The sequence below is a fragment of the Sphaeramia orbicularis genome, chromosome 16 (assembly GCF_902148855.1).
Source record: "Sphaeramia orbicularis chromosome 16, fSphaOr1.1, whole genome shotgun sequence".
Lineage (NCBI taxonomy): Eukaryota > Metazoa > Chordata > Actinopteri > Kurtiformes > Apogonidae > Sphaeramia > Sphaeramia orbicularis.
In genome coordinates this window covers 42,473,064-42,491,781 of record NC_043972.1, presented here as the reverse complement: position 1 = coordinate 42,491,781, position 18,718 = coordinate 42,473,064, and the positions used below count along the sequence as shown (strand labels likewise).

General features: G+C 34.7%; 1 protein-coding gene across 2 annotated transcripts in view; it reads left to right on the top strand.

Annotated features, from left to right (window-relative positions):
* myom3 (myomesin 3) overlaps positions 1-18,718 on the top strand; it is a 249,462-nt gene that overhangs the window by 32,060 nt on the left and 198,684 nt on the right. For both annotated transcript variants that reach the window (XM_030159207.1, XM_030159208.1), the window contains exon 3: positions 1,999-2,103. In XM_030159207.1, coding sequence (XP_030015067.1) covers positions 1,999-2,103 — 105 coding nt within the window. The remainder of the gene's footprint in view (positions 1-1,998; positions 2,104-18,718) is intronic.

Here is an 18,718-nt window from a genome sequence, read left to right as displayed (position 1 = left end):
CCAATTATTTTCATGTATTGATACACTGGAAAAAATCCAAATCTTACTAAGATTATTTTCACTTGTTCCATTGGCTTATTTATTTATTTATGTATTTATGTATTTATTTATTTATTTATTTTTGCTTAATTCAAGAGAAAATATCTTGTATAAATTTTTTTAAACTTGTTTTTAGAGGGGCATTTTTTCTAGTACACCAGTAAAACCCAAACTGCAAAAATCTAAATCTTACCAAGTGTATTTTTCTCATTTTTTTGTTATTTCTAAGCAAAATACCTCATCGCACTTGAATTAAGCAAAAAAATTCTTGAATTAAGCAAAAACATCTGCCGATGGAACAAGTGAAAATTATCTTGGTAAGATTTCTTCAAATAAGATTTTCAAGATCTATTGTCTAAAAATAAGTTCTTACATCTCGCTGAAAAGTTACTCTTCAGGTGATTTTGTCTTATTTTAAGTGTGATGAGATATTTTGACTAGAAATGAGAAAAATACACTCGGTAAGATTCAGATTTTTTCCATTGCTTGGAGTTGGATCAACGACATTGGATGGAGACACTTGGTTTTTGTTCAGTTAAAGATATATTTTACTGAAAAAGTCACTTTTTCTGCAGTTTTCTCTGTTTCTGATTTTACAACCCTCAATTTTACTCTGAGGTTTTATAAAAGTTTACATGATCAGTGAATCAAATGTTGGAAAATACATGATTTTCACTGAAAAAATACAGAAAATAATATTACAATAAACAGTGATAAATCACCTAAGGAAGTTTAAATAAATTTTTTAAAATCATTTGTTTGTTTGTTTTTTGTCTTATTTCCTAGAAGTGTAGTTGGCTATGTCTACAGACTTGTTAATATCATTATTATTATTATCCACTCTTTACATATTTATTTAATTTACTTATATTAATCTTTTTTTCCTTTCTTCCTTTCAGTGAGCATTATTGATACCCTTTCTTCTCAAAAAAAAAAAAAAAAAAAAAAAAAGAGAGAACAGTGCACTTTTTATTATTGATGTCCTGTGTAATATCCTATGAGACTGTTCTGAATAAACATTTGAATAAAAAAAAAATCATTTGGGAACTGCCACAAAAGTAACACTGGCTCTTTATGGGTTAAAATTTTTAGTTCAGTCGATGCTTTTTGTCACCGGTGGAGGTTTGAGTCTTTACACGTTAACTCTCTTCACATTTGTATTGATGAACAATGGCCAAAAAACACAAAAAATTTACCAAAACACAATAGCATTTTCTGTTCTTGTGCTTCCGTGAATCTGCATGCTCTATTGTGATGTTTAAAAAAGACTAGACTGTGTGTTTATACTAAGCTGAGACAAATCCGCCGTGCCACAAAATGAACCACACTCAGAGGCTTACCCCTGAGCTGCAAAGACTGACAGTGGGTATTAGCGCCACAAACAATATTGACATCATATTTCAAAGAGCCTTTCACGGATTCTCGCTTATTCGTGTTGTTTTTGTGTGATTTCGGCTTCTTGATCATGTTTACCTTGTGAGTTTTGTCAGAACAAGCAGAGGCGGCAGAAAATATCCATTCAAAGACTTTTTTTTTTTTTTGTCTGGAGATAAGATAAAAATTGTCCGTTTCAAACTCAATCCCCAGAGCGCTTATATAAATGAAAGCCCATGCATGTTGTGGACGCCTCCATTAGCGTACTCTCTCTCTGATGGATGACCTCCTCTGCTGTTCAGATGCAGAACAGACAAAACAGACGCTGCTGCTTTCTAACGGCAGAGGAGGAAACGGTGTGATGAAGTTCAGATCGGATAACGTACCATGAACCGTGGCTAAGTGAATGAGCATGCTAATAGGAACACTCAATCCCTCAATCAATAAAATAAATCACTGTGAAGGATGGAAGCGGAAGATATCTGTTTTTTTAACCTTTCACCTGCGTTATTGATGATATGCGAGATCTGTTGTGTTAATCAGGTGCAATTTTGCTTTGTTTTGTTTTTGTCTTGCATGTTACAGTGATGAGGAGGTTTCCTACTCTGATTTCTATCCCATAATCCCTGCTGATCTGATGTCCGTCAAGGAGATCCTGGACATGGGAAACGTCCCCCGTCACAGGACATGGTGAGATAAATCCTCCAAGATGATACACACTGAAAATGTTTTTAAGAGCAAGCAACAACATGTATACAAATGCATTAGACATATATGGTTCTGTTAAAAAAAAAATAGCTTGTTGAAACATTTGGTGACTCGTCAATAGAGGGCGCTAACCTGTCTCACATAAAGAAAAACATGATAGGAATCACATCAAATAATTTAAGAAAAACATGAATATTTAACCCAAACATCTTTTCATGGTCATCAGATATGACCCATTTGGAGGTTCAGAGGCTCTGTAGTTACCATGGAAACACCGTCATCTTCTGCAACGTTGATTCACCAGTTGGATCAATGACAGTGGATGGAGACACTTGGTTTATGTTCAGTTAATGATAGATTTTACAGAAAAAGTCACTTTTTTTTTCAGTTTTCTCTGTTTCTGATATAATAATCCTCAACTTTACTCTGAGCTTTTATGAAAATCTACATGATCAGTAAATTAAATGTAGGAACATGCATGATTTTCACAGAAAAAATACAAAATATAGAAGATAATATTACAATAAACTGTGATAAATCCCTTAAGGAAGGTTAAATAAGGAACAAAAAATAATTTGGGAACTGCCACAAAACACTGGGTCCTTATGGGTTAAACATTTTAGTTCAGTAGATGCTTTTTGTAACCGGTGGAGGTTTGGGTCGTTATGCGTTAACTCTCTTCACATTTCTATTGAAGAACAATGGCCAAAAAACACAAAAAATTACCAAAAAACAATAGCATTTTCTGTTCTTGTGCTTCCATTCAGAGTTAATTCAAAGGTTATTATTTCAAAAACAGAGAAAACTGAAAAAAAAAGTGACTTTTTCAGCAAACATTTCAATAACTGAACATAAAAACAAGCATCTATATCTGCTGTTATTGATCCAACTCCATGGGTTTTACTGGTGAATTAGTGTTATAGAAGATGATGGTGTTTCCACGGTAACTACAGAGCCTCTGAACATCCAAATGGGTCATATCTGATGACTGTGAAAAGATGATGTAAAGAAATGTAGGAAAATACCTGATTGTCACTGAAAAAACACAAAATACAGAAGATAATATACACAATAATATATCACATAATGAAAAACATGATAGGATTCACATCAAATAATTTAACAAAAACATGAATATTTAACCCAAACATCTTTTCATGGTAAAATCAATCTAAAAAAATCTAGATGCTTTTTTTTCATAATTCATGCATGAAAGGGTTAAATGCAACTTCTATCAGTTTAGAGTATGAACTGAATGTGACCCTGAAGTGACCCACATGCGCAAAAGAGGTCCTGACGTAATACATGACCACTGTATTTACGGAAGTAAGTGTTTTTTCCTGCCGCTCTTCCTCCTGGGACACAGAATTGTGACGTTTGTTGCATTTCAATGACATAACATTGAACAACAACATTGTGCTCCTGTTTTATCATTTTAATGTTTAATATTTTTATTGTTTTCATATATGTCTTAAATTTAGCTTCTTTTAATCAGTTCTTATATATCTTTTTAATGTTTCTTATTCCCTGGTGTTTCATCAGAGGGAGCCCTCCATGCCGGGGGGCAGCTGCGGACTCCGGGGGCTGTGGCGCCTTCTCTCACTGGGGTCCGCTCCTTTCTGGTGGGTGGGGGGCTCAAGTTGGCCCTCTCCCACTGGTTGGGATGCGGGGCTGTGTTGCTGGTGCCTGGTTGCCGGGGTCGGCGGCTGCCTCCTGGTGCGGATGGCTCCCTGAAACAGCGCCTCCTCTTTTACTTTTACATTTTTGTTCTGGTCAGCCAGTCTTCTTAAGTATGTGTGAGCTTGTGGGTTTGCATATATATGTGTGTGTGTGTGTATGTGTGTGTGCGGGTGAGTGGGTGTGGGTGGGGGGCGGTACTGATTTTTAAACTGATATGTAAAGCACTTTGTGTTACAGTTTTTAATGTATGAAAAGTGCTACATAAATAAAGATTATTATTATTATTATTATTATTATTATTATTATTATTATTATTATTATTATTATTATTATTATAAACGTCAGATAAATGCGACCTGGCCGTTCAGACTGAAGTCACATTACAAAATATCAGATACGTGTCAGACTTAGGACCACATATGAAAGTGGCCTGGGTTGGATTTGAAAAAATCAGATTTGTGCTGTTCAAACTGTCTTTAAACCATAATCGAGCAAGTGACTTTTTGGTAATTTCCGCATATATTACAAGTCACTGACAGCAACAGTTCCAGTGAAGACAGTGAGTCAACCATCTCAGGTCCAATGTGGTCTACAGGGTCTGTAAGGTCCACCTCTGCATGAACAGTGAGTGTATCTGCTTTGTTAGGTACCATGAAATAATGGTACTAATGTAAGGAATGATGTTCAAAGGGATAATGTGGATGTGGACAGGGGTCTGTGTATTTCTTGTATTTTTATACTTCTAAGATTTATTTATTTTTGTCACTTATGGGTAAGGAACTGTCGTTGTTTGCTCACAGAAACAGCGAGAGACATGGGGTCGTCTCAAAGAAGAAAGATTTATTTGGCACAAACAGGGTAAACAGGCATACTGACAGCGTGTCGGCATCCGGATACAAGTCGCATCTAGTGACCGGTGTTTTTATGGTTTCCTCGAAGTTGTTACATGTATGTGTTTACGGAAATTGTAGATAAATCTATGCCTCAGTTGGCGCCACTGTATCTGTGAAAGGCCTTGACACACTAAGATTATTTCTCACAGTTTGTATGAACTTTATACAGAGTAAAAGTGTGTCCAAAGTTCACATATAGTATAAAATGGCTAAATAATGACATAATGAAAGTAAAAGTAAACGTAAATAAAAGTACAGATCCACAGAACCAAATATGGTACACTGTAAAAAAAAAAATCCTGTTGTTTTTACAGAAAAAAACTGGCAGCTGTGGTTTCCAGAACAATACTGTAAAAAACACATCCAACTGTAAACATATTTATGGAGTAACATGTATATTTAACACTTTAAACATGTAGATTTAACATTTTAAACATGTAAATTTAACATTTTAAACATGTAGATTTAACACTTCAAACATGTAGATTTAACATTTTAAACACGTAGATTTAACACTTTAAACATGTAGATTTAACACTTTAAACACGTAGATTTAACACTTTAAACATGTAGATTTAACACTTTAAACACGTAGATTTAACACTTTAAACATGTAGATTTAACATTTTAAACATGTAGATTGAACACTTTAAACACGTAGATTTAACACTTTAAACATGTAGATTTAACATTTTAAACATGTAGATTGAACACTTTAAACACGTAGATTTCACACTTTAAACACGTAGATTTAACACTTTAAACATGTAGATTTAACATTTTAAACATGTAGATTGAACACTTTAAACACGTAGATTTAACATTTTAAACATGTAGATTTAACACTTTAAACACGTAGATTTCACACTTTAAACACGTAGATTTAACATTTTAAACATGTAGATTTAACACTTTAAACACGTAGATTTAACACTTTAAACATGTAGATTTAACATTTTAAACATGTAGATTGAACACTTTAAACACGTAGATTTAACACTTTAAACATGTAGATTTAACATTTTAAACATGTAGACTGAACACTTTAAACACGTAGATTTAACACTTTAAACATGTAGATTTAACATTTTAAACATGTAGATTGAACACTTTAAACACGTAGATTTAACACTTTAAACATGTAGATTTAACATTTTAAACATGTAGACTGAACACTTTAAACACGTAGATTTAACACTTTAAACATGTAGATTTAACATTTTAAACATGTAGATTGAACACTTTAAACACGTAGATTTAACATTTTAAACATGTAGATTGAACACTTTAAACACGTAGATTTAACACTTTAAACATGTAGATTTAACATTTTAAACATGTAGACTGAACACTTTAAACACGTAGATTTAACACTTTAAACATGTAGATTTAACATTTTAAACATGTAGATTGAACACTTTAAACACGTAGATTTAACATTTTAAACATGTAGATTTAACACTTTAAACACGTAGATTTCACACTTTAAACACGTAGATTTAACATTTTAAACATGTAGATTTAACACTAGATTTAAATGGTCTGCACTTATTCTGTGCATTTTATACACCTTCATGGTATCCAGAGCCACCAGGTTAAATTAGGCTTCAGTGTCTTCCATGGACACTTTGACAAATGGACAGTCTGAGCCAGGATTTGAACCACCAACTCTTTGGTTACTGGACGAGCCGCTCTACCAACTCTGCCAACCCATTAATTTACAAATTTAAAATGTTAAATTGTTAAATGTCTACTTTTTCCTAACTTTTTATTTAAAAAAAAAAAAAAAGCAAATACGCCATTATTTCAACATTATGGTCTTTGCAATTTAAACGGCAGCACATTCTTTTTCAATTTACTTTTTTTTTTTTTTCTAAAAACAATGGAAATACATAATTTCTACATACAAATCTGGTTTTGTTCACATACTCTTCCTGTAAAAACTACAGCTATATTTGATTCAATCGTTACCACAAAAATCTTTTCAAATAAACAACTTTGCTTTGTATTGTCACTTACAGTTTTTTTATGTTGCAATTTTACAACTTTTTGGTGTTAATTCTACAGTCATTTTTTACAGTGTAACTTCATGGACCTTGATTTTCTACAAAACAATGAAAAATTCTGAAAATTTTCACAAAAGTAATAAAGTCTTGTTACACCCTCCAATCACACACTAAGGCTGGAATTTTGAATGTCAGATTATTTCTCTGAGTGACCTATAAAGGGTTAACAGATCGGATACAGGTCGCATATGGGCAAAAAAAAATTGGATTTCGGCCACATTTGCCTGCAGTCTGAATGTAGCCTCAGTGAACACACATGCATCATTCTCCTAATGTGAGTTTCTTCACTTTCTCACTTACACACAACTCATAACTTTGTGTTTCCAGGAGGTCTTTTAAAGCGACAGGGAACATTTGTGTTTATAGAGCTTAGTGACTGACACTGATTACAGATGGATCTTTTATCCGAATGCATCCGGAGGCATTTTTCATTTCACAGATTGGTTTTCATCATCTTCAGTTCTGGTTTAGCCTCTTCTTCTCATGCCACAACTAAAGACTTTAAGAAAGCCTCTTCTTCTCTCCAGATAAATTCCTTCCTGGATTAGCCTTTTCATCAGTAATCACAGCCTCATCCTCTCTCTGCTTTTATTGGTAGAAAAAAAAAAAAAAAAAGGAGTCGGTCAAGTTTCATCATCGCTTTATACATACAGTGCAAGACTTTTATTTTGAGCCTGTTCTTGGCAACGAAAACTCTTGATAAACAACACAAATCAGGGTTCTTTCTTCACTTGTCCTGCTCTATAAAAGTCCAGCTGGGGACTCATTCTGTCACTAACTATGGCATGAATATCATTTAGCCAATAAGCCATAATCAGTCTAATGAGTCATCCAGTATAACCTCATTCATTTGTACTGATGGTAATAAGGAAGTGGTATCACACAGAAGAAAGCTGAAAGGACCTGTCACTATGACCCTTGATTCACAGTAAATGGAACTGTTGGCAAAAGGGTGGTAAAACAATAAAAGAATTAAAACCACGTTTCTATAGATTATGTTCAAGTACAGTAGCAGTCATTTTACTATCATGTTTATGTTTATGTTTACGCATTTGGCAGACGCTTTTTTCCAAAGCGACTTACAGGGGAAAACCAATTAAATCTCTCAATCAAATTTTATTTATATAACGCCAGATCACAAAAAAAGTTATCTCTTGACATTTTATATATAGAGTTGGTCAAAACCAGACTCTAAGTCTCAATTTACAGAAACCCAACAGAATCCTCCAGGAGCAAACACTTGTGACTGGTGACAGTGACGAGGAAAAACTTCCCTTTAACAGCAGAAACCTGGAGCAGACCCAGACTCCTGGAGGATGGACGTCTGCCTTGACCAGTTGGGGTTAAAGAGAGAGAGTAGAGAAGGGGAAAAAGAGAGAGCGATAGAGATAAAGACTGGGGGAGAGGGGGGGAGTAGGGGGAGACACATGGAGACGGTTGAGGATAAGTGAGTGGTGATGATGAGGGCAGGGAAGAGGCCGGACCACCGCAGCAGGTCCAGAAATAATCCTGGAAGAATCTGTGGTTATCCTGGGAAAAACCTTATTAGAATATTTAAAATGGAATGTTTGAAAGTGCTAGGGCAGGAGGTGCTCTCGGAAGAGCTGGGTCTTCAGGAGCTTCTTGAAGATAGGCAGGGATGACTCTGTTCTTGTAGCACTTGGTAGAGCGTTCCACCAACATGGAACGACCCATGAAAAGAGCCTGGATTGTCTTGTACAAGGTCTGGGGACCACCAGACTACGTTCCCCAGACGAGCGGAGTGGTCGTGGGGCGACATAAGCTTTTATCAGTGCATCTAAGTAGACAGGAGCAGACCCACTGAGAATTTTGTAGGCTAGGATTAAAGATTTGAATTTGATGCGGGCAGCTATGGGTAGCCAGTGTAACTCAATGAGTAAGGGGGTGACATGTGCCCTTTTAGGCTGATTGAAGACCAGACGCACTGCAGCATTCTGGACCATCTGTAGTGGTTTGACAACACAAGCTGGGAGGCCCGTTAGAAGAGCATTGCAGTAGTCAAGACGGGAGATAACCATAGTCTGCACCAGGAGCTGGGTGGCCTGTTCAGTTAGGTATGGCCTGATCTTTCTTAGGTTGAACAGAGTGAAACGGCATGATCGGGTGACAGAGGCAACGTGATCCGTGAAGGTCAACTGATTATCAATCATGACTCCCAAGTTATGTACTACACTGGTAGGAGCCAGAGGTATGGAGTCAATAGTGATGGAGATGTCCTGCTGTATGGTTGGCTTAGCTGGGAAGACCAGCAGTATCATGTCATATTCAGGGTGGTGTGTTTAAGACGTCTTTTTACCGCTCTCATCTTGATCAGCATCCAAAGAGACAAAGGATAAAGAGCTACTATTTATTTGTTTATTTATGTATGTATGTATGTATGTATGTATGTATGTATGTATGTATGTATGTATTAGGGTGGTCCTTATATGGGGTCAAAAAATTTTTTTTGGAAATGTTCGACTCTCACCCCCTAAATTTGTTAGGATGCCAATAAAAACAAACTGTGCAAAATTCCAGATTGTTTTGAAAATATCCGGGGGTAGCTCAAGTCCGTTGAATATTTCCAAAATCGTTAAATATTGCATAAATTTCACCGTTCTTACAAACGCACGCCGCATTACAAAATGGAATGCAACATTGCTTTTATTAACACCCACACATTAACTACATGTGCACAACTACACAATATATCCATAAAAAGGAACAAACAAGCCAAAAAAGTTCATGCATGTATTCGCAAAAGATCGTTGAACTCAAGTCAGAATTATCGTCTTGTCTTCAGTTGAGGGATTGTAACTGTTGTCACATGTACAGGGTGGGGAAGCAAAATTTACAATATTTTGAGGCAGGGATTGAAAGACAGTGTATGACCAATTAGTTTATTGAAAGTCATGAGAATTTATTTGCCACAAGAAAATTGACATAATAGAAAATGTTTTTATTCTATGTGTCCTCCTTCTTTCTCAATAACTGCCTTCACACGCTTCCTGAAACTTGCGCGAGTGTTCCTCAAATATTCGGGTGACAACTTCTCCCATTCTTCTTTAATACAGTCTACTCTCGTTATACCGCCAACTTCCGTTCACGGCCAAATTGGCGGTATAGCGAAAATGGCGTTACAACAGGTTGCGTCCATAATGTGCATGTCTTTACTATATGATGTCTATGCTGCCTCCGTTAACCTGTTCTAATTACGTTTCTAAATAAACCTTGATTCTGTTATGTTGTAAGGGATCATTTAAAGTGGGGAAACATTTTAAGCATTATTATACCGTGTCGGGAAATGACACCCCATCATCTTGAGGCTTTGGCTTAATCCCACGTCCTCTTCCCGACATCCTGACCTACCGAGTGTTCTGCGATAAATGAACGGTGGCCGTTCCGTAGACCTACTCGTAGCTTGTCGCGATCAGCGTCTGGCGCGTTTGTTTCAGTGCATTGTTAAAATGTATGTGTACTCGATGGCAATCACGCTGGCGGTATAACGGTCGGGAAATCAATGGTATAAGTGTTGTTTGTGCATGGAACTGGGCTGGCGGATGGCAATAGGCGGAAATGGCGGTATAACGGCGGGCGGTTTAACGAGAGTAGACTGTAGTATCTTCCAGACTTTCTCGTAATAGTTTTGCTCATAGTCATTCTCTTCTTTACATTCTAAACAGTCTTTATGGACACTCCAACTATTTTTGAAATCTCCTTTGGTGTGACGAGTGTCTGAAAAGGTATGGATAATAGTGTTAGGTATGATTATGATATCAATATATGTTTGGTTTCAAAACAACTGACGTAGTGCCTGCTGAGAGAAAACAAATAAAGGTTCATTGTAAATTTTACTTCCCCACCCTGTATATTACAAGTATGTTATAAAATAGCAAGAAACAAATGAACAAAAATAGTGTCCTGCATTCATGACTGAATACTGAACTGAAAGATGCATGATGATAATGTTGATTAACAACTACTGTCACTCTGGAGCACTGAGCAGCGTGGCCTTTCTTGCATTGGAGTATTGTCTGTGCTTCACTCAGATTGATATGTTTTTACTGTCAAAGACATACCACTACTGAAACACTAAACAGTGATTCCACACAGATTGTGCACAACAGCACCTTTTGGGGGAAACCCAAAATTAGGAGATGAGGTCAGCAAATCCAAGTAATATGGACATTTTAAGCTTTATCTAGTGATGTGCTGACTGGGTAAAACCACCACATGTGGTTACCAACAGTCAGAATACGTAACGCCTACATCTACATGATCAAATGAACCAATTTCAGCCATAAATCATTAAACAGCATGCCAGAAGCCTGGCACACAACGCAGCATATAACATGCAAAAAATACCGAATACGGTTAACTGTGTTATATTTTAAACTTCTTGAGCAACCTCTAAATATTGGTTAATGTTCCTAAAATTTTGCCAGAATTTTTTTTTATTTATCCTAACAAATTGGTGGGGTGAGAGCATGAACATTTGAAAGTTGAAAAATAAGGACGACCCTAGTATGTTTGTATGTGTTTATTTATTTATCACATTTTATCTCTATTTCTTGATGATGGTGTCTCATCCTTTATTGGTAATATTCCCGTTGGCTTTTTTAATCACTTAAAAATACTGTAATTGTTCATAATTAAAATACAGTTTTTTACCCCAACTTTACATGACATTTTGCATATAAATATTTTTTTTTAACCTTTTAATGTTTAATAAAGAATATTTACATGTATTATTACTATCAAATTACCTATAAATATTTAGATATAAATAATTTTCAATGAGACTAAGTTGTACAATCCACTGATAAAAACTGTATTTGGACAGTTTATCAGTGCTTATACATGTTATACATTCACACAAATACATTTATTCAACATTTTTGTTGTGAAACCTCCCGTAATTACACAAGATATTTGTCACTTAACAAACAAATCTTGTTAAACTTATAGAACGAATACTTCTTTTACAGTTGTCAGTAATTTTATTTTGTTTTATTATTTTTTTTACAGTATTAAACTTTGAATTAACAATTTAATCTCATAAATAGAAAATAAATATTTGTGAAATTATGATGCATTTGCAAATGTATTTTAACTGTATTTTTCTGTGAAAAAAGAAAAAAATGTCTTAAAAAATTTAAATTTTTTGGTTATTCACTGTTACAGTTTTTTCATGTTACTTTACATTTGACATGTCAAATCAGTCTATTTTTGTCATTTCATTGATATTTTCCTGTATCTTAAAAATACAGGAAAAATCTGTAAAATAAACAGTGAAAATTCTGTTAAATTACAGATTTTTTTTTTTTTTTTTTACAGTGTATCCTGTCCCATGTTTCACTATGCCGTCATAGCATTGCTGTCACGTGTCTGCTTTGTTATTTATTATTATGTGTCTTCACTGAGATGTCTTCTTGTTTGTACTATGTTCTCTGTATGGCGTTGCAGCTCCTGTGAACTATTGCCTACAACAAATTCCCCCTCCGGGACAATAAAGTATATCTTATCTTATCTTATCTTATCTTACCTTACCCCACCTTATCTTATCTTATCTTATCTTATCTTATCTTATCTTACCTTACCCCACCTTATCTTATCTTATCTTATCTTATCTTATCTTATCTTACCTTACCCCACCTTATCTTATCTTATCTTATCTTATCTTATCTTATCTTATCTTATCTTATCTTATCTTATCTTATCTTATCTTATTTTATCTTATACCTGCCTTTTGCACCTGCTTTTTATCTGTTTTTAATGTGTTTGGTTTCTGTTTTAATCTGCTGTATGTACAGTGTCTTTGAGTTCTATGAAAAGTGCTCTATACAAATAAAATGTATTATTATTATTATTATTATTATTATTATTATTATTATTATCTTAAAAATCTGGATGGACTTAAGATCATGCTTTAAAGTAAGACAAGAATCCATATTTTTTTCCAGTGGAAGCCAGGATCTGTCTTAACTTCAACTGCAGTTTCAATCCTGTAGTTGAGGTCGAACTCAGACTGATCTCATGAAATCCCGTTCTATGTCACGCCAGTTCTTACAGCATTAGGCGTGCTATACGAACGCGTTTTCATCCTTTCGCGTTCTATTCAACGTCATTTGATTGCGTGTCAATGTATGCCAAGATCTCCAGTTTACATATAAGCGCTAACCCTAACCCCTACTTACTAATTGCGTGGTGTTTGACACAGTGAACATGCAAGTGTAAAGCTTATAATGCGTACAGATAAAACAGCAACCACTTTTAATTCGTGACATCACGTTGTCGAACTCTATTTTGATGAGTATAATTGGTCATATTTATCATGTCTGCTCCTGTTTACCCTTTTATCCCTACTTTATTGTGTTGTGCTGCTGAAATCTGGCAATAACATGAATAATAACCACAATCCAGAGTAACAAACTGTTGAAAATAGCATAATTATATGCTGGATTTGTTGAATTAAAATGGTCCAATGAGTTTATACAGTTTTATTTTTTCCCCCTGGTCTGTATTTGAGGCCTTTCCTTTATGTGTTTGTTTGTGTCAACCACAACACCAGGCATTATCAGACAACAGACCTGTAATTGATTCCACATGGATCAACCATTAGCTACCTTTTGACAGTGGCTAACACACTAACTTTAGCAACCACTTCTTGGATCATGTTACCCATGGATAGTTACATGATATGATAGGAAGTGCATGAATAAATTATTAAATATTTCTGCAAATGTGTTTAAGTCTGGAAGTGAAATGCCACAAAGTCTTTTCAATTGACCACAGAAATGTTGTGGTCGATAGCGTTACGCGACAGTAAGCACACACAATACTCGATAGATAGATAGATAGATAGATAGATAGATAGATAGATAGATAGATAGATAGATAGATAGATAGATAGATAGATAGATAGATAGATAGATAGATAGATAGATAGATAGATAGATAGATAGATACTGGAAAATTGTACACTTTATGAAGAGACTGATGCATCAACAGATGATACAAAATAAATGTATTTATTATATATTCTGTCATATTAAACTCCTCTGAATATTTACTACACTGTAAACCTGGATAAGTAGAGTTTACTCAAAAAATGTGAGGCAAGTGATTGCACTTAAATGATTTGAGTAACGATCGACTAATCAATTGGTTTAAGTAGGTTCAAATTTAATGCTGCTTTTACTGATATCTGATAACTTTAATTGAAAAAGTATTGAACTTAAACTATTAAGTAGAAAACACTAAAAGACAAGTTATTTGTACTTTAAATCTGTTGTAAAATTAACCCCACTATCCAACCATTCAACTCAGTATTTTAGGTTACACTGACTAATTTTCTCAACTGCAGCCAGATTAATTTATCATTGACTGAACATCTTTTTTTAAGACAATCAGACTCACAATCCTATTCCTGACCAAAATACTTATGAAATTATTCAGTTTAATATATTGTAGCATGAATGGAAGCTAGCTCAATATCATTTGTCAGTACAGGAAGTCTTTTCACTAGTTTAAACATTAAGATTTCCATTATACAATTATAATCTTAGATGAACAGGAGAGTCAATGTTCGTCCTCTGGCTCTGACTCATGGTGCAGCTCTACAAAAATACAAAAACAAGCACAAAATGGCCAATAAACACTGCCATACACACATTAAATCCAAATTAACACTAATGCCACAACCCCGCTGAACCCCTGCACATAAAAATAACACATTTTCAACAACATGCCCAATACCCACAATGCAATGCAAAGATAAAAAGGTGTGGTCATGACTAAAACTTAGTGATTTAATTCCATTCAACTTAAAGTTTTTCGTACTTTCAACTATGTCTACAAATTAGTAGAATATACTGAACATTTTATAGTAACATCATAAAACTTAAATCATTTAAGTGCATTGTAATTAAAGCATTTTAGTAAATACAAATTCCGGGCTTACAGTGTATAAGTATTCAGTAAGTAGTGATGTAATGATAATTTGTCAAATACAGCATTTATATGATTTGAACACAGAAATAAGCTTGAACACGTTGAACATCAGCATCACAGGTAAATGGCCTATGTCTGAATATGGTTCCATTAAAGCAGGATTCTTAAAATGATTCATGCCATCCAATGTAGGATCCCACTGAAATCAGGGGGAAAAAAATACCCAGTACAAAAATGCAGCATGTGGCTGATGGTTAGACTTAATTTCCTGTTTAGAGCACAGAACGTCTTTAACTTCTTATGGTATGTGAAAGGATTTCGCTGATGACATGTACTGTACGAGCCATCTCTTACTTTTTAAGGGTCTTACGATCCTGTTGCCAGGACGTGGATTACTGCTCAGCTGTCACCAAGAGGATGTCACAGATCTAAAAATAAGTCCTAGAGTAGTAAGGTTTTGCTCACAGAGTTGTCTCTAGTGACATGGTTTCTTTTGGAAAACCCTCTTTTTTTAGGGGGTACTGTACCTTGCGTCAGTCTGGGTCACAGAGCGTCTACACTGTCCAGACCAAAAAAAAAAAAAGTCACACATGGAATATTTGAGTGCACCACCTTTGGTTTTGATTACAGGAGACATTCACTGTGACATCTGTTTTGCCACATAATGCTTATGTAGTGTCACAATAAGGTTCAGAATATTTTTTCCATTCATGGTTGCATTCATTTTTAATTATTGATGATGGAGAATCAGACCGCTACATCAAGTCTCCATCACATCCCAAATTAGAGTCTGGACTTTATGCAGGTGAATCCATGTGTGGAAATGACGTTTCATTCTCTTTAAACCATTCTGTCACAAACCTGATGATCCTGATCAATCCGGATGTTGTCCAATCTGTTTGACGTTAAAAAAATTAGAGGACACTCACTGCAGTTAGAGTTAAATAAACAGCCTGGATAAAAAAAAAAGGAACTGCCTGGATTTAATTTAACCCTCCGGTATCCCATCCAGCAAGGCCCTTACTAAGCACCAAGTGTGCCTTTTTGGTACACTTGTGGAATAATGTCAAAAAAATTTTTCATACAGTTTGTTTTTAATTCTTTTACACTTTTTTTTCTATTTCATCAACTTGAGCTGTAAATAAAAATACCAAATACTCAATAATTGTCACATTTTTTAACCCTTTAAATGCCGTGTTTGTAATGTAAACAAGCCATTTGTTTTGGATGCAAAAAAACACAAAAAAATATTTTTTTTCAATATACTACATAAAAAGTGGATCACATATTATTTGATTTTTGCAGCCTGGCATATGTCAATGATTAACCCCAACATTGGTTAATTTTCATTTTTATTTTTGGCGTTAGGTCAAATGTTCAAAAATACTAGCATCTGTCACCAAGTGTGCCAAGAAGGCACACCTATAAATCAAACTATTGAATATTATATATTGTTTTATTTTTCTGCTGTAATTTGATTTTATTTTTGTAAATCAAGGTCAGCCCTAATCATACATATCAATAATTCATTTTAGATTTTTTTTTAACCCTTTAAACAATCTATTTTCATCATCACGTCACTACATTTTTTGATGCAAAAATCACAAAATATGTTTGTTTGGTTTTTTTTCAAAATACTACATAAAAATTGAATTACATATTATTTGATTTTTGCAGCCTGGCATATGTCAATGATTAACAGCAACATTAACAACATTAATATATTAATTTAGACCCTCACCTCTCAAATGAAGCCCAGATATCAGTAAAAGCAGGATTTATGCCTTAATGGCTTTCGAATCAAAAAAACAGTGGTTATAATGGAAGAAATAGTGCGTTTTAGGCACACTTGGGAGACAGATGCTAGTCTTGTAATTTTCTTTTGTTTACAATGTGCAAATTTTAGTAGGTGGCTAGAATTTAAAAGATCATGCAAAAATGAACAACTTTTGAATTCTAACCTTATTTAAATTGTGAAAAATAATATGAAGTTTTTTAACACAAAGTACAAAGTGTCCCTAAAAAGCGCACCCAGATACCGGAGGGTTGAGCAAATAGTTCAGATCCTTCCATGGGTTAGTACTGCAGTGGTTAATAATGTTTCAGCTGGAACAGGTTATTTAACTCTAACTGATGCAGTAAGTGTCCTCTTGTGTCTTTCACATCAAACAGACAATGCCAGGATTGATCAGTATCATCGTGAATGCCATCATTTTCATTTCCACACATGGATTAGCCTCTGTAAAGTTCAGACTCTAATTTGGGATGTAATGTAGACTTGATGCAGCGGTCTGATTCTCCATCATCAATAATCCAAAATGAATGCAGCTATGGATAAAAAATATTATGAACCTTATTGTGACACTACATAATGAAAACATGAAAAAAAAAAAGACCTCACAGTGAATGTGTCCTGTAATCAAAACCACAGGCGGTCAGAGGTGGCAAAAGTACTCACATTCTGTACTTAAGTAGAAGTATAGTTACTTGTGTGAAAGAAACACTAGTAAAAGTAGAAGTACTGATTCAACTCCTTTACTTATGTAAAAGTAAAAAAGTACAACTTCTCAATTGTAATAAAGTACAAAAGTAAAAAGTAAAACTGCATTTTTTTTTTTTACCATGAATGAAACAATACTTTTTTAACCAGGCAAAATCAAAAAAGTTTCTGTTTTCTAATTCCACAGTGAATAGTACAGAGTCCTGCACCGGGTCGACTACTACAAAACATTCAGGGACGGGTAAAAAAAAAATTATAAGAATTTTCACAGGTACAGGTATGGGTAAGATGAAACGAAATGTGGGCGGGTAGCGGGCAAGGAAGTGAAAAAATAAAAGATTCATGGATGAAAATCATTTTCAGGACATTTAATGATGATCTCTGGTTGATCCACAGCCGGTTTGTTTTATTTTGATGTGAGCTTCACCTTTGTTGATATATGGTTACAGACGTCATGGAGCAGCATGTGTTAGAGATTTATTGATGGCATGCGTTTTAGTTAAAGATAAAGCCCTTAAAAGTGAGTTAATGTGTACACAATGTGTTTAATCATTGGTCAGGTTGAGGTACTCAGCTTTGCGGGTACTGGCGGAAAAGTCTGGAAAAAGTGGACCTGTGCAGGACTCATATTTTACGTACTGTCACATCTGTTCAGTTTAAAAAAAGTAACGAGTTTACCCTAAGAATGTACGAAGTATGAAGTACAGGTATTGGTGCAAAAATGTAGGGAGTAAAAGTAAAAAGTTGCCAGAAACATAAATACTCAAGTAAAGACAGATATCTAAAACATCTACTTAAGTACAGTAACAAAGTACTTTTGACAAGGTTCAAGGTTTGAGTTGCATTTTAGTGACATTAAGGGTAAAAATTCAAATTCTTGGTTATGTGCTGAAAATATATCAGTTTAGGGTCAAATTTTCACAGGAATCTGAATCTGAAATCATTTATGCAAAATCTTTTGTGGTTTTCAAATCACTGAGCCTTTATTGACACAAGGTTGAAACAAAAAACATGAAATTTGGCCTATGCACTACTTGATTTAACCATTTAATTTCGTCAAAAATCAAACCGAACATGCTTTCTTCTCATCTCTGAGCTTTGAATACTCCCCAGGAGGCCTTCCTTCCTCCACCCCTGGATGGCTTTCGTCTTGGCATCTTAGCTCTATTCAGTCAATCTGAAATTAAAAAAAAAAAAAAAATCAATTAGGCATTACTCCATGACATGTGTAAGAGTTGTTTTATTAGTTTAACCTGTTTAACCCTGACCATATTTTCAGGGGAAAAACGCCTAAAAAGACATACCCAAAGTAAATGAAGAATTACTTCACAATAATTAGGTTCATATGGATGTTCTTGGTGTCTATGGACATTTAGAGACCTCACAGAATATATTCCCATTGTTTAAAATATTGTATCCGTTACTATGCCTGAGTAAACTGTAACAAACTAAAAGAGAAATTAGAATTTTTTATCCTCACCTGTTTTTTGACGGTGGATTGACGA